The sequence below is a fragment of the Fulvia fulva genome, chromosome 6, assembly GCF_020509005.1.
Source record: "Fulvia fulva chromosome 6, complete sequence".
Taxonomy (NCBI): domain Eukaryota; kingdom Fungi; phylum Ascomycota; class Dothideomycetes; order Mycosphaerellales; family Mycosphaerellaceae; genus Fulvia; species Fulvia fulva.
In genome coordinates, this window is record NC_063017.1 from 4651244 (window position 1) to 4665339 (window position 14096).

Genomic DNA, 14096 nt, shown 5'->3' on the forward strand with positions numbered 1-14096 from the left:
CTCGATCAAGAAAGAATTGCGGAGAGCTAACGAGTGTGGTGGAAGCAAGGTCGCACGAAAGTTGGCCAAGGCCGTGACACAGTTCGGGCGAACCCCTTTAGGTCATTCCACATTGCCACGGTGGGACAGGAGCTTGCGAACCATAAAGAAGTAGGCATTGCACGAATTGACTTCGGTGTCTCGCAGGCGTGTAGCTCACGCCGATACTCAAGACAACGCCAGCAAATCGCCGTGAGGGTTGCATGAGATATGCAACAAGGAGCACTGGGATCGAGAGATGCAGGATCTTGAGGAGGGTTCTCGCGGGCCCAAGCGCTTCCTGTTCCACAATTTGAAGATCTTGTCAATGTTTCTACTGCAACCTGCACTCGCAGAAATCTTTCTCGCCTCGCTAGTGCAGTGTAGACATCTTTCTGCCACATTCTCAGGGAATTATCCAACCTCGTGCAAGGCCCGGATTGGGAATGTAGTCCATGGAGCACCTGCTTCTCGCGTGCGAAAGTTCAGCGGAGTACCCTTCCACGATGTCATCCCTCTCCTACTTGTTCATGTACTGGTCAGGTAAACGATCTGAATGGCTCTGAGAAAGGACACAGTGTGGGTCGTGCCACCAGCAGCCACAAATATCGTGTCTGGTAGTCGCTCTCCAAGTCGATAGAACAACTCGATGGCCCAGCGCCACCTAAATCGAAACTCCTTCCGCGTCATCTTTGACTCTGTGAAAGGTAATTCAATCGCCACAGTCTTGATCGGCACCTGAGATGACCAGATGCTATAAATCAGTCCCTCAGCTGACTCTTGTGCAGCATTGTCAATATGCCAAATCCATCTAATTTCAGGTAATAGCAAGTTAGGTAAAGTGTTTCGTTGATGTTGTGAGAATGTCCTTGGCATGACGCGAGACGAGCCATCCAATCGAAGTTCCAAGTGCGTGATCTCCTTCTGGTTGATTCTCATATCTGCTAGCCAGCGCGAGATAGAGGCTGTGTCGTCTTGACCGCCTTGACGCAGATGGCCGTGGTCAGTATAGGCGTAGCAGCCAAGAGCGTAGTACATCAGGTACATCTCTTCTCGCATTTGCTTGCAGATTATGAGGGTGGCGGGGATCTGCCTAGTACCGATCTCGATATGTGGTGCGTCCGTGCAAGCGAAGTGCCAGATCATGTTCCTGAGCTCGGCTGGGAGGGCGAGAAGATAGCACTCGTCGGCGCAGCGAGCCCTCTGTAGCTTGTGGCAGAGATCATGCACACAGCGCAGGAAGCGGGGGAGCGGATTCGGCATGATGTGATGTGACGAAGTGCCCGTCTCGATTACGGCCGTGGAGATGCGATTATTTTGGTGTTGCTCGAAAGCGGCGTGCTCCAATCTCTCTGTCGTGATAATCTCCGAGTGGTGATGATTGATGGGTTGCAGTGGTGTGGTGTCTCGCCTTGATGTGCGTGAGTTGTTCTACGATTGAATATCCCAGTAGCGTTGTATCAATTTGTATGTTGCATCTGGATCGTAGAAGGCACAGTGAAGATCAATGGCTGGCCATCGCCTCATGTACGTGAGCCACAAAGAGTGTACCCGCGAATTCAACAGAAGTTAATGATCTTTGACATTGCATTGGCAAGGAGCCATCGAATGTTTCAAGCGCCAAGAGCTGTTCCCTCTGCAAGCTGGATTTCTTCCGTCTTCAATACTGCCGGAAGTCACCGATGTTCCCAATCGGCGTCGTGTCGTAACTGCTCCTTTTGATGATGTCCAACATAGCCTGCTTCCACCACCATCGAAAGTCTTGGACTTCATCACAACGACTTTTCGGTTGACAGTCTGGTCCCTCAACTACGAGAGTATCAATGTCCACTGCCATCATCAGCAGGACACCGTACCATATCCTTTGAGATGCAAAGCGGGCGACCTCTGTGCGTGGATCAGGCGTCGTGCGCTTGGCCAGACGCCGAGTGATCCTAAGATCACACAAAGGCACGGAGCCCAAAGTGACTTTGTCGGAGAATCTCAAAATCAAGCGCTTGATGCAATCTTTTCTGTTGTCCATGCCGTGGAGCCATCGGTAAAGTGGCAGGTGTTCGCCCTTCACCGTGTTCTGGCCGCGGTCTGTGTAGGAGAAGGTGGCCTGGGCATGATACATGAGTCTTATCTCGTTCTTGATCTGCTTGCACACATCCAAAATAGCTGGAGTGCCTGTGACACCGATCTCGATCGGGTTATCATCCGTGGCCTCGTTGGCGACGATATATTCCCAGATGATGATTCGCAGCTCTGCTGGGAGGGCAAGGAGGTGGCATTTGCTTTGTGACAGCTCGGCCAGTCGAAGCTTCTGAAGCCTTCGTGCAGCGCGCGACATGCTGATAGCCGTGTCGACCAGAGGTAGAGAATTGGCAAAGGAGCAGCTCGCCGGAGGCTAGTGTCGAGTTTACGTGGTGTGTTGCGATAATGGTATCACGGTATGACCTTGGCTGAGTATGTTGTCTCCGTGATGTGATTCAGCAGTGGTCTTAGTGTATGCGTTGCTTTGGCGTGCTGCGTTTATGATGACCATCATTCTCATCCTCGAAATGAGTCAAAGTGCGAACTTGTATGAGGCCAAGGAACCATCTGAATGCTCATTCGTGGGATGTTTCAGGAGCTGGGAACGTCCTCGGATTGCTTGCTGGACGGCTGTTCACCTCGCGCTTGTCTTCCATCATGATGCACGGAGTGCCATCGTGCTCATCCTAGGATGTCAGAACAATCTATCTCGGATTCTCACCTCCGTGTTCCCTGGCATGCATGCTGAACCTCGCATGCCCATTTTCGTAATTGTTCGGTCTGACGCTCATTCTGTACTTCCCCATACCACTACGCTGCCGTCACCTCCAGCACTAGCCCACTGCTTCCTTAGCTGATTCCAAGCGACAGCGCTGACCACATCTTTCTTGCTTGGAGTCTCGTTAATTGCCGAGCCGAGCTGTTCCTTGTGCCACAAACGATGCACAACATCGCCAGTGAGCACATCCCAGACGACGACTCTCCCGTCCTCACTCCCGCTGAATGCATACGCGTCACCCATGCCCAATGCACTCCTCATCCTATACGTATCATTTTTGAATCCTGAATCATCCTTGAAACTCTGTAGACACTTCCCTGTGCTGCGATCCATCAGCCTCAAAGTGCTGTCTAGCGAGCTCACAAGGTACCCGTCTCCCGCCTTGGTCGGCACGACACTCGTGACACCCTTCCCAGGCGCCACAACATCGCTGTCAACGTGGCCCATAGCCAGGTCATAAACCCTGACCCCTCCATCGATAGACCCCGCAAAGATCTCATGCCCATGCACCGCAATGCTCGAAACAGCATCCTTCGCCTCCGAAAACGTGCAAATCGCCCTATCACTCCTCGACTTCGCGTCCCATACCTTCACAGTCCCGTCAAAACTCCCACTAATCACAACGCCATCACCTTCGCCTCCGAATGCAACAGCATTGACACGTCCGGCATGTCCCGCGAAGCGCCTCGTTGTCACAGCAGTGGCAACATCCCAAAGGAAGACGGTCTTATCCCCACCACCAGAGACAAAACGGGCATTATCTTCACTCACTGCAAGATCGAGAACTTCGTAGCCATGAGCGGAATATGTTTGGATGAGTCTTCTGGTATTTGGATTGAAGAGCCGGACTTGGCGGTCCTGGCAGCCGGTGAGGACGTGTTGGCCTGTTCCCGCTGAGAATGTGACGGCGTGGACGGGGCCTTTGTGGTCTGTTAGACGGGCGAGGGGTGTTGTGGGGAAGGGTTGTGGTGATGGCATGTTGTGTTACATTTTGTTGTCGTTGAAGAGGTGGAGGAAGTGAGGTGCGCGGACTTTGAAGCGGAATTGTTGGTGCCTCAGGCCACAACAAGATGTTGTCCCACAGCAAAAGACAACACATTGTCGTCATATAAATGAACATCTGTTGTCTACTAATTAGACTGATATCCTGATAGTGAGTGTGAAACTCGGAGCTCAAAAGGTGACATTCATTACCTGTGGGAAACTCACCACTAACGATGCGAGAACACTCGGAACGTCTCGACGACCAAATGTCCCCGACTATTCATGTGCAAGGTTGTGAATATGAGCACATTAAACTCTCTTTGTAAAGCCACGCAGCATGCCAGAGACAGCTCGATGGAGTGGACGTTCTGCAGAGCCGTGACAACACCATAGCACTCATCGCCACACTTCGTTGTTCTTCTGGTACAACTTCACTCCAGCTGCGTCTCCTTGCCTTCTAGCCGACGGAAAGCTCATTGAAGTCTGAACTCCTGTGGCGGGAGTCCAATTTCCCGCCGCAGGATCTCGTGCACAGCTTCGTCCAGCGCCTGTCTGGGGGCTTTCAGTCGTGCGGTCTGTAACCATACCGGTGGTAGGCACCACCCGAGGATCAAGTGTTTGTTGTAAAAGGATGTAGAGCTGTGTGTGCTGCAGCTGGAGCAGAATGAGCTTGACCAATGGCAGGCATGGTATGACTTCCATGATCTGGAGGAAGATCAATCACCCAGATCGTTGTTTACACTGCGCATGTCAACGCTACTATCACCCACTTAGGGCCTATCAAGGTATATATTCCCACTTATTAAGTTGTGTGGATTCACGCTCTTCTCTTCTGCGACGTCGCTAGACTAGGAACATTTGGCAAGAGCAAAAAGTCTTGGCACTCACATGTGTCTCGCACCACGAATATCGAGCAGAATATGTCAAGCGAGCTTCTAAAACACGGTCAAACGAAACGAAGGTGGTGACAGAGTTGACTCAAGAGCGAACAAGATGTGCCACATGATATCATCCGACAAGGCAGGTATGTATTGAAACCACTCATGAACTACGACAGCGGTCTCCAACATCAAGTGCGTCCACTCGAAGCTGATGACCTCCTCTTGCGACTAGCATTCTGCTGTCCGTTTGCCCTGCAGCGGTCATCCATCCTTCTGACATGCCGGCTTCCCTGATCCTCACCAATAGTGAGTGGCCATTGTGATGTACAACTGTTCTTGCGACAACTCCCATGGGTGCCCATATCACGCCCCAATCTTGTGGCTTCTTTCTCTCCTCAGGGTGTCCTGAACTGTTCATCATGGCCACCGCTCTCCTGTTTTTGGGCTTCTTGCCGGAAGGCCACCCCAGTGACTTAGCTTCGCGAAGCCAGCGGTCAAAGAGGAACCACCGCACTCCGTAGAGCAGAGGAAGATAAGCTTCCTGGACGTGGAACTTTTAAGCGCCTTGCAACTTGTGCAGTGAGCGCGGATAATGCAACGGACCGACCAGCGTGCAGAGCAGCGCTGTCATGGAACTTCTTGCTAGGTGTAGCCCGTGCAGCAGTGGAAGCCATGTATTATCGAGTGCCCGTGAAGCATATCACATGAACCGGTTCTGCGTGCGCTGTCACCGCGGGCTTCTCGCTGGCGAGGCGATGTCTTTAGAGGTGCATCGGCTCCCGCCCGAGTGCAGAGCCCTGACCCTTGCAACCTGCGGAGGTGTGAGCGAAGCACAGAAGGCGAGCTTTTGTGGAAGTGAAGAGATTGTTACCTGGTGACCACGTCAAGATATGTACACGAGGTGTATAGCAGCCGGTGCTGCGGATGCTTCTCATCCTTGTCGTTTATGCAACTCGGTGTCGCAGGGGATGCCATAGTTGTCGCGAAGGTGGCGGCGCTGTAGAAAGCGGTCAGTGATGGCGGCGACGATGAGAGGGCACCAGATTGAGTCACCTGATGTACACTGTCGTCTTGTTGGTCCGGGTGGAGAGATGCTGAAGTAGGTCGGCGGTGAAGGTGCTGCTCGTTAGGTGTTGAAGAGACGAAATGTCCAGCTTGAGGTCAAGAAGGCGCGAAGAGCAATGTTTGTTTTGAAAACGCGTGCGCGCTATGACTTAGCGAAGCCGTTCCACATAATACAGCCGGCCACCACGAGTCATGTACGTGTCCTTAGGCAGAAATGTGGAGCCGGGGAAGTGAATGTTGATGCTTGCGATCTCCACCATAGCCTTGCCTTTATTATAAATCTTTTCTTCCCGCAAAAGATGTGCAAGGTATCCGATGGTACAAGAGCAGCGCCATAGGTATGCTTCTCTTCGTGAAAGACTGTACCAAAATGACAGCTCTGCGTGCTTATGCCACCGGCAGTCATATCCTCCATTAACCTTTGGCCCTGACACCTACCAAGGCCTTTCTTGTATTAGTTATTACGTACCTCCCTCCGCAACAGCAACCTTCTTCTTCCTTGTCGTGATAGAGTTAGACCAGTGGCTTCATGATTAGCGAATCTATCAGAGCAGAAGTTGCCACGCCCTCACCAGGCCCAACAGCCTTTCGCATAGCTCGTTGAGCACAGCCTCGCTCTTCCGATGCTTGTTTACCTTAATCCCTGGGCAAAGCCAACGGACGCAAGCTGGCCTGATGATGATTTCTAACCGGTCATCCGCTGGCATGGCCTTTTCGACGGAGAGATCCTTGATGGCTAGATGTCTTTCAGCAATGTCCTCCATGTCGGTGACCATCATCTCGTTCTGTGCGCGTGAGTCGAGGCCGTAGAATCGGGAGCTGGTTTTCTCGTGAGGAAGTCAAGTGCTTGGAAGCTGGCGCGCTGATGGTGGATTCGGTACTGAAGACGGACGTATCGTCCAAATTGAATCATGATACACATCATGATACGAGAGTGCTAGGGCCACGTCTCGCGAATGTCTCATTGGCACTCAAATCAGCCTCGGTAACCTACGTCTCACGGGCGGTCCCTACACCTCAGACGTGGCCCTGTCTTTCAGCCCACCCCACCCACCGCCTGACACACTCATCAACACCCCTCACACCCTCCTGACTCGCCTCAACCTCAAACCACTCCCTATGCTCCTTCCCGCAAGCTTCACAATCCTTCAAGACCCGTTTCTCAGCAAGCTCCAGATGTATCAGCCTCTCGACGCGCTTCACGCAGGGCATTTTCCGCACCACATCGCTTTGCCGTCTCGATGTTGATGGTCGAGACAGGTCTGGGTATGAGGGCTTGTCTGGTGAGGGCTGCGGCGTTGATGGGATGTAGGGGTACCATCTGACGAGGTTGAGCTTGTAGCCGCATTGTCGTTGCCATTCGTTCATGCGGCGGGTGACGTTGTTCGCGCGACCGATCTTGAGCATGATCGTTTTCTTGCTGATATGTCTGCTGTTGAGACCTCGCAGGGTCTCTTCGCCACCGTCATAGGAGAATTCTGTCATGACGTCGCTCAATCTTCGAGAGTAGTCGGGAGGTTCAGATGGCGCTGCCAGCAAGGATCGTGCGGTTGACTCTGCGGGTGCTTCCTTGGACTGTGGCGTGAGCCAGAAGATGTAGATGTAGCCTTCTTCGTCAGCTGGACTGATTGGCTTGATTAGCTCAGCTAGTAATGCAGAGGTGGTCTGCGGCGAGCAATGCTGCGGAATGAGCGATAGGAGGTGACCAGTTTGTGGATATGAGGATGTTCGTTGCTGTGGTGGACGTGGAGACAGCCGGGGGGACATTGGCTTCCGCGATGGTATTGACCCGCTTGATGGGCGACTTTCGTGTGGGATCCTGGATGGTCGCTCTGTCGAAGCTGTCTGCACTGTGTCTGGCGGTCTACTGGCCTGATCCGTCCTTCTTCGATGTCTCACAATCTCGACGTAGTCCTCGTCAGCACCTCCGGCACAGCAGAGACTACTCCAAAAGCCTTGCTTCTTCTGCCTATTGCTGTCCCTCCTTGGTGGTCGAAACCCGTGCTCCTCAACGTCTCCAGCCCACGCATTACTCGGTCGCTGCGGACGAGCTTTATGATCCGCAAAGTCCGTTGTCGCCGTCTTCTTCGGCGGTCTGGGGTTCTTCGTCGGCCTCGTCTTCTCGTCCTGGATTCCAAGCTTCTGCACCAGCGTATCAATACTGCTCTTCTCCTGCAGCGGGAACAGGTCCGCGCTCTTCCTCCTCCTGACCCTCGACTTCCTCGGCGCATTGTTCACCTCGTCGACTCGAACTTGTGCTTGGTCTTTGTGCTGCCAACAGTAAAAGTCTGCCTCCTCAATACTGCCATCTGCTTCGACCACCAATGCTACGCCATTGATGCCGGTGCCCGAGCTTCTCCTTCGCGCTGTGGGACTCGAGCTGGGCGTCGCTTTGAGAGCGCGACGACATGGTCTGCCCGAGCTTGTAATGCCTTTACAAGTCGTTGCGGGGTTCTTCGAATCGTTGCGTCCTAGTAGCGCTTCGGGGGTGCTGGTGTTGTGAAAGGTGGTAGCCATGGTGAATTGTGCTTATCGGTTGTGCTGAAGCATCGTTTTGTAAGAAAAGAATTGTGTCGTACCTACCTGTAGTGTATATTCACGATCTAGATCTCACGGCAAACGATGGCAATGCAGTATTCACTGCCGCACTATACGGCAAGGGTATATGGGTGTGACGTGGTTGCAGTGGACTCGGAAGCTGAAGTGGCTGGACGCGAATGAAGAAAAAGGTGGCTGTCGCGTGGGGCTGTGCTCACCTGGGCAGGCGCCAATGGAAAGCGTTTGCACGTGATTGTACTCATTCATTCAATGATTGGATATATACCGTGTCTCATCCCCGAAATGATTCGCCTCGTTATGCCGCTGAAAAGCTATTCATCAATATCATGGTCGCCCGCGTCAACGAAACTACCACCGTCGTAGAAGGTTTAATAAATCCAATTCGGCTTGTTCTCGTTCAGCCATTCGTCGTTGGTGAAGCATAAGCCGCTCCTTACGACGTTCATCATCAGCTTCCTGGGAATAGTGTTGAAGGTCCGTTGCCATTTGGTGCTCAAGAACATTTCTGATGAGGTCTCGCCTCCCCGAAAGATGTTCAGCTAGATGCTGAGAAACGGAGGGTGGGCCGCTTGACCTGTCATCGGGAGGATGGGTGATGGAAGTCTGAGCTGTCGGGTTACTGTGACCGCCCATGCGACGGTGCTGAGGAGCCGCGTCACTCTCCGCGCCGCTCTACGACTCGCCAAATAGCCGAGAGGTAACATCTCCTATGTATTCCTCCTCCAGCTCGTAGTTCTCGCCGCCGTTCTTGTCGATGCCCACAAACTCGAATGCATCCACGACCTGGTCGACCGGAAATCCCATGTTGACAAACTGATCGATCATCAGGGGGTTGTAGCCTTTGTACGCCTCCCGACTCCGCTGACGCTCGATACGTCTCTTTTCCTTGTCGTCCAGCTTCTTCTTGTCCGCACTTTCTGCTTCATCACCCTCGCCCGAGCCACCAGCGCTAGTCTTCCCGCTTCCTGGAGGAGGCTTCGGTGCACCTGCGTACCGCACTGCCCACTCTCTCGCAACATGCTTGAACTCCTCGGGCCTTGTCAAGAGCATGCGCGCTACTTCTGCGTCCTGTGGATCTTTCGGCTCCGGGCTGTTGAGTAAGCTCTGTACGCTGATCAGAGCTGATTTGAGTGTCAGAACAGGACTCCAGGCGTCCCTGAGTGTGTCGAGGCATATAGCTCCGGTCTGCGAAGAAATATTCGGATGCCAGATCTTGGTGAGGAATCGCATCTCCGGAGGCTTGAATGGATACTCTGGCGTTATTTGGATGTCGATCTCGTAGGCTCCATTCTCGTATGGTGTGTCAGGTGGGCCCTTGAAGTGCCCTCTAAGATGGGTGAAGTCGGTAATGTCAGGTGAGCCGTCCTTCGCTGTGATAGTGATGCCGCTGTGTGTATCCTTGACAATATCCTGGATCTCCTTCTGCAGACGGCGGTTGCGGTTGGTTGCCATGGTCGGTTATGCTTGGTAGTGGTGTTGAACAAGTGATGAGTGCTTCGAGTCAAATAGAGACTGCTGAGCAGCCCAGTGAACAGTCAGAGCGTCGAATGTGTTGAGTGTGGCAGAAGAGGGTGAACGTGAAGCGTAAGGAAGCTGTAGGTGCACTGGATTGCGCAAGAAGGCTAGGCTCTCGCGACTGCTACTCGTGACCGAGCTGCCGGTGAAGAGCGTTGCAGGTGCTATAGAAGGCGAAGTAGGTCGGTTACGTCCAGGTATATAAGCAACGGCTCGTTGAATGGCAGGCGCATGCATGCGATGTGTTGTCGTGTCGTGGGCGAGTCACCACGGTCGAAGGTGAATGTCGGCGCGTGTGAGCTGTCGCACTTTGTCATCAGCCGGAGTTCGCCCGTCAGGCACCTTCGCCGCGTAGCATCATCACGGACGTCCGAAGCTCAATCATCGACCATCGCCTCACCAAACATCACACACCAAACACATCAACCTCCCCTTCTGCCCATACCTCCACCGCAAGCGCATCTCGACACATCAGGCCCGGTCATCATTTAGAGAGCGCACCCCGATGGTAGGCATGAACGACACGCGCCTGTCAACCATCACCACTAACAGCTATGGCAACAGGGTCAGAATCAGTCCGGCCTGGGAGGCGGTCCTCCAGGCGGTCCAGGCGACGACAAGAAGAAGAGCGGCGACAAGAAGGATAAGCCCAAGTACGAGCCACCGCCGCAGCCCACAACTCGCATCGGCCGCAAGAAGAAGAAGCAGGCGGGTCCCAACGCCGCAGCGAAACTCCCGACCGTCTATCCAACAGCGCGATGCAAGCTCCGATATCTACGAATGCAGAGAGTGCACGATCACTTGCTGCTGGAAGAGGAGTTTGTCGAGAACCAAGAGCGGATAAGGAAGGCAAAGGCAAACAACCAGGCACAACCACAAACATCCGGCGGCGACAGCGAGGCCATGGACAGGAACGCTGACGAGCGGAGTCGAGTGGATGACATGCGTGGCTCGCCGATGGGAGTTGGTAACCTCGAGGAGCTCATCGACGACGACCACGCCATTGTTTCCTCTGCTACTGGACCCGAGTACTATGTTTCCATCATGTCTTTCGTGGACAAGGACTTGCTGGAGCCTGGCGCATCGATTCTGTTACATCACAAGAGCGTGTCCGTGGTCGGTGTGTTGACAGACGATGCCGATCCTGCCGTATCAGTGATGAAGCTTGATAAGGCGCCTACGGAGAGCTACGCGGACATCGGAGGACTCGAGACACAGATTCAGGAAGTTCGCGAAGCTGTCGAACTGCCACTGCTACACCCCGAGCTGTACGAGGAGATGGGTATCAAGCCGCCAAAGGGTGTCATTCTTTACGGTGCACCAGGTACTGGCAAGACCCTCCTCGCCAAAGCTGTCGCCAACCAAACCTCTGCCACCTTCCTCCGTATCGTCGGTTCTGAACTTATCCAGAAATACCTCGGTGACGGTCCTCGACTCGTACGACAACTCTTCCAGACCGCTGCCGAGAACGCACCTGCGATCGTGTTCATCGATGAGATCGATGCCATCGGTACGAAGCGTTACGAGAGTACAAGCGGTGGTGAGCGTGAGATCCAGCGAACTATGCTTGAGCTTCTCAACCAGCTTGACGGATTCGACGACCGTGGTGATGTCAAGGTCATCATGGCAACGAACAAGATCGAGACGCTCGACCCTGCTCTCATTCGCCCCGGCCGTATCGATCGAAAGATTCTCTTCGAGAACCCAGACCAGGTCACAAAGAAGAAGATCTTTACACTACACACAAGCAAGATGAACTTGAACGAGGACGTGGACTTGGACGAATTCATCAACCAGAAGGACGACCTGAGTGGTGCGGACATCCGAGCTATCTGCTCAGAGGCAGGTCTGTTGGCACTCAGAGAGCGAAGAATGAGGGTGAACATGACAGACTTCCGAGCAGCGCGTGAGAGTGTGCTGAAGACGAAGACGGAGGGTGAGCCGGAAGGCTTGTACTTGTAGAGCGCATACCTTTGTCTCGAGCAGCGCTTGCTTCAGCTGTTTCGGCGAGTTGTGTATTATCAGAATAGCTACTGAGCATGAGTGATATGCTCTTGATGCTAATAGATCTTCTGCATCCACAGCCCTTGGGCACTCTCCACACCTCACTTGCTCGCGTGCATGCGCTTCAAGGTTCCATGTATGTGGATCCACCGAAGCGAGCGCTTGCAGGCAGGTGCGTCTCAGCTGCTTACCTCTCAACTTTCCAGCCAAAGCTCTGCAACGACTTCTGATCTCCAACATAAATGGGATAGCGCGCTCAGCTAACTTCACCCGAGACTGCGGAACTCTCGCCAGCATAAAGATAGCTGCACCACCGCCAGCATGCCCTTTCCTCGGCGACGCCAGAAGGGTGACCTGGAAGCTGCCAGCACTGTTCCCCGAAATATGGGCCCAGTGCGTAAGAATGAGCGGCCTGCCGGCCTCCAGGATGCCATCGACGAACTCGATGAACGCCAACGTCTATACTGGAGCCGGTGGGAAGGCAGGGAGCACGACATCCTGCCTCACACGGATGCCGGCGGCGACGCATATTACATTGGCGACATATACGACGGCCTGCGGTGCGCTCAAGAGTGGGAACTGGACAACCCGGGCCCATATCTGCAGCGTATCCGCGCTCTATCCTCAGAGAGCCCTCATCTGATGTATCTCGCACACTGGATGGAAGTCACAGCATCGCCTCCGAAGTGGACATGGCTGAAGCACTTCCCCGAGAATCGTGCACTGAGAGCAGCCAGAACCAAAGTCGGGATTGTCGATCTGAGCCAGAACGCGCCTGCGACTGTCACGGAATATAAAGATACGACGAGTCTGGAACAAGCTCTCGCGTTGGCTTCCGGACATCTTGGTACTGGAACATTTCGTGCCCGGCTTGTGGTTGTTGAGTATCTCTCGCGAGACGTGATCGAATGGTACTCCCGAAAACGCCCGCCTTCGCAGCTCAGAGTCGACAATTATTGACACAAGACCAGTATTGGGGTCGCATTACAGCATCGACCCTTGGTTCTTCAGAAATCATGTTGACGACTACATCTTCCATAACACTCGTGATCCTTGGGCGATATTGCCACTGTTGACAGAAGTCCAGTGGACCAGGGCCCATTTCGCCATTCGACACCTGCGTGCCTTCTACTTTGCGAATGAACTTGATTATGAAAACGCAGAGCATGAAAGCGGCACGTGGAATGTCTTACGGCGCCTGGACAGTGACCGAAGTCGCAGGCGCTTGCAGCACGGTTTCCTCGACCGAGTGGATGCAAGGGTAGCACTGGGTCGGACTAAGACGTCTTTGTGGATCGACCCAATAAGCAGCAAAGACGACATAACAGCTGTGCTTCTTGTGGATCCGACCGTCGCCACAGGCTGCCCCGTCCGGGGTCATGCTGGATCTCAGCCTCTCCCATGTGCTGCAACACCAAGCGCGCCGGATCATGCGCCTGGAACTTCGTTCTTCGAGCAAAGATTACACTGGAGTAGCAATATGTCGAAAGAAGACCTCGAGCTAGTGCGTGCTCATCCTAAGCTCGTCGGCATGCAGGCGTATCGTCTTACACTTCACGATTGGCTTGTGACACTCAAGTTTATGCAGACACAACTCGCAAAAGTGGAGTGGGAATTCGAGATGCCTGGCCATGGACAGAATCCGGTAGATCACTGGGCTGCTTTGAAGAAGCTTGCACCATGGGAGCGCCACGCAGAATTCCGCGAGGATATGGTTAACGATATGAGAATAATCCTGGACTTGGAGCCAAATACTCATGGAAGCGTAACGCTATTAGCACTCAAGCAGGACGTCGTCGAGATCCGGAAAAGTATAGTGGCGATTCGGCATCGGCTGGCATTAATACGCGACATGATAACGACGAACGTGGGAATCGAGGAGTCTCGTCGAACTGCGGCCGCACTGGAGCAGAACAGAAGTATCGGCGGCTTGACGATACTGGCCACGATTTTCCTGCCCTTGAACTTTGCGACTAGTTTCTTGAGCATGTCGTCAGGATTTTCTGTGAAGAGCAATACTTTCTGGCGGTTCTTCGCTATCGGTGTCCCATTGCTGACGCTGACTTTACTGGCCGTGGGTCTCATGAGCTGGGGTCTGAAGACACTAGCATTCATCTCACGAAGGTTATCGCGAGCCGGAGTGCGTGTGCGAGGTGTGGTCAGCGATGTGTGTTGGGCTGTGTGTTGGCCTGCTCGAGATGTGTTCGATACCGTCGTCAAGCGTTAGATCCCTCCGAAGCACCGAAGCACAAACGGGAGACGACTCCGATGTTTAT

At 53.5% G+C, this 14096-nt stretch overlaps 8 protein-coding genes across 8 annotated transcripts; 3 read left to right on the forward strand and 5 right to left on the reverse strand.

The window, feature by feature from the left end:
• Window positions 1–546: 546 nt before the first annotated feature.
• Window positions 547–1281, reverse strand: CLAFUR5_07656 (uncharacterized protein; the record flags this gene model as incomplete). Its single annotated transcript, XM_047906804.1, has 1 exon — window positions 547–1281. The coding sequence occupies one exon, from the start codon at window positions 1279–1281 to the stop codon at window positions 547–549; it is 735 nt and encodes a 244-aa protein (XP_047763248.1).
• Window positions 1282–1678: 397 nt separating this feature from the next.
• CLAFUR5_07657 (uncharacterized protein) lies at window positions 1679–2350 on the reverse strand (the record flags this gene model as incomplete). The annotated part of the gene is made up of 1 exon (XM_047906805.1): window positions 1679–2350. One exon carries the CDS (start codon window positions 2348–2350, stop codon window positions 1679–1681), a length of 672 nt encoding a protein of 223 aa, XP_047763249.1.
• A 471-nt stretch (window positions 2351–2821) lies between these two features.
• CLAFUR5_07658 (WD repeat domain-containing protein 83) lies at window positions 2822–3790 on the reverse strand (the record flags this gene model as incomplete). Its single annotated transcript, XM_047906806.1, has 1 exon — window positions 2822–3790. The coding sequence occupies one exon, from the start codon at window positions 3788–3790 to the stop codon at window positions 2822–2824; it is 969 nt and encodes a 322-aa protein (XP_047763252.1).
• A 2969-nt stretch (window positions 3791–6759) lies between these two features.
• Window positions 6760–8259, reverse strand: CLAFUR5_07659 (uncharacterized protein; the record flags this gene model as incomplete). The annotated part of the gene is made up of 1 exon (XM_047906807.1): window positions 6760–8259. One exon carries the CDS (start codon window positions 8257–8259, stop codon window positions 6760–6762), a length of 1500 nt encoding a protein of 499 aa, XP_047763253.1.
• Window positions 8260–8973: 714 nt separating this feature from the next.
• On the reverse strand, window positions 8974–9753 carry CLAFUR5_07660 (Ubiquitin-conjugating enzyme E2 1; the record flags this gene model as incomplete). The annotated part of the gene is made up of 1 exon (XM_047906808.1): window positions 8974–9753. One exon carries the CDS (start codon window positions 9751–9753, stop codon window positions 8974–8976), a length of 780 nt encoding a protein of 259 aa, XP_047763844.1.
• Window positions 9754–10321: 568 nt separating this feature from the next.
• CLAFUR5_07661 (26S proteasome regulatory subunit 4) lies at window positions 10322–11778 on the forward strand (the record flags this gene model as incomplete). Its single annotated transcript, XM_047906809.1, has 2 exons — window positions 10322–10324; window positions 10381–11778. 2 exons carry the CDS (start codon window positions 10322–10324, stop codon window positions 11776–11778), a joined length of 1401 nt encoding a protein of 466 aa, XP_047763843.1.
• Window positions 11779–12141: 363 nt separating this feature from the next.
• Window positions 12142–12780, forward strand: CLAFUR5_07662 (uncharacterized protein; the record flags this gene model as incomplete). The annotated part of the gene is made up of 1 exon (XM_047906810.1): window positions 12142–12780. The coding sequence occupies one exon, from the start codon at window positions 12142–12144 to the stop codon at window positions 12778–12780; it is 639 nt and encodes a 212-aa protein (XP_047763842.1).
• Window positions 12781–13300: 520 nt separating this feature from the next.
• CLAFUR5_07663 (uncharacterized protein) lies at window positions 13301–14047 on the forward strand (the record flags this gene model as incomplete). Its single annotated transcript, XM_047906811.1, has 1 exon — window positions 13301–14047. One exon carries the CDS (start codon window positions 13301–13303, stop codon window positions 14045–14047), a length of 747 nt encoding a protein of 248 aa, XP_047763841.1.
• Window positions 14048–14096: the final 49 nt, after the last annotated feature.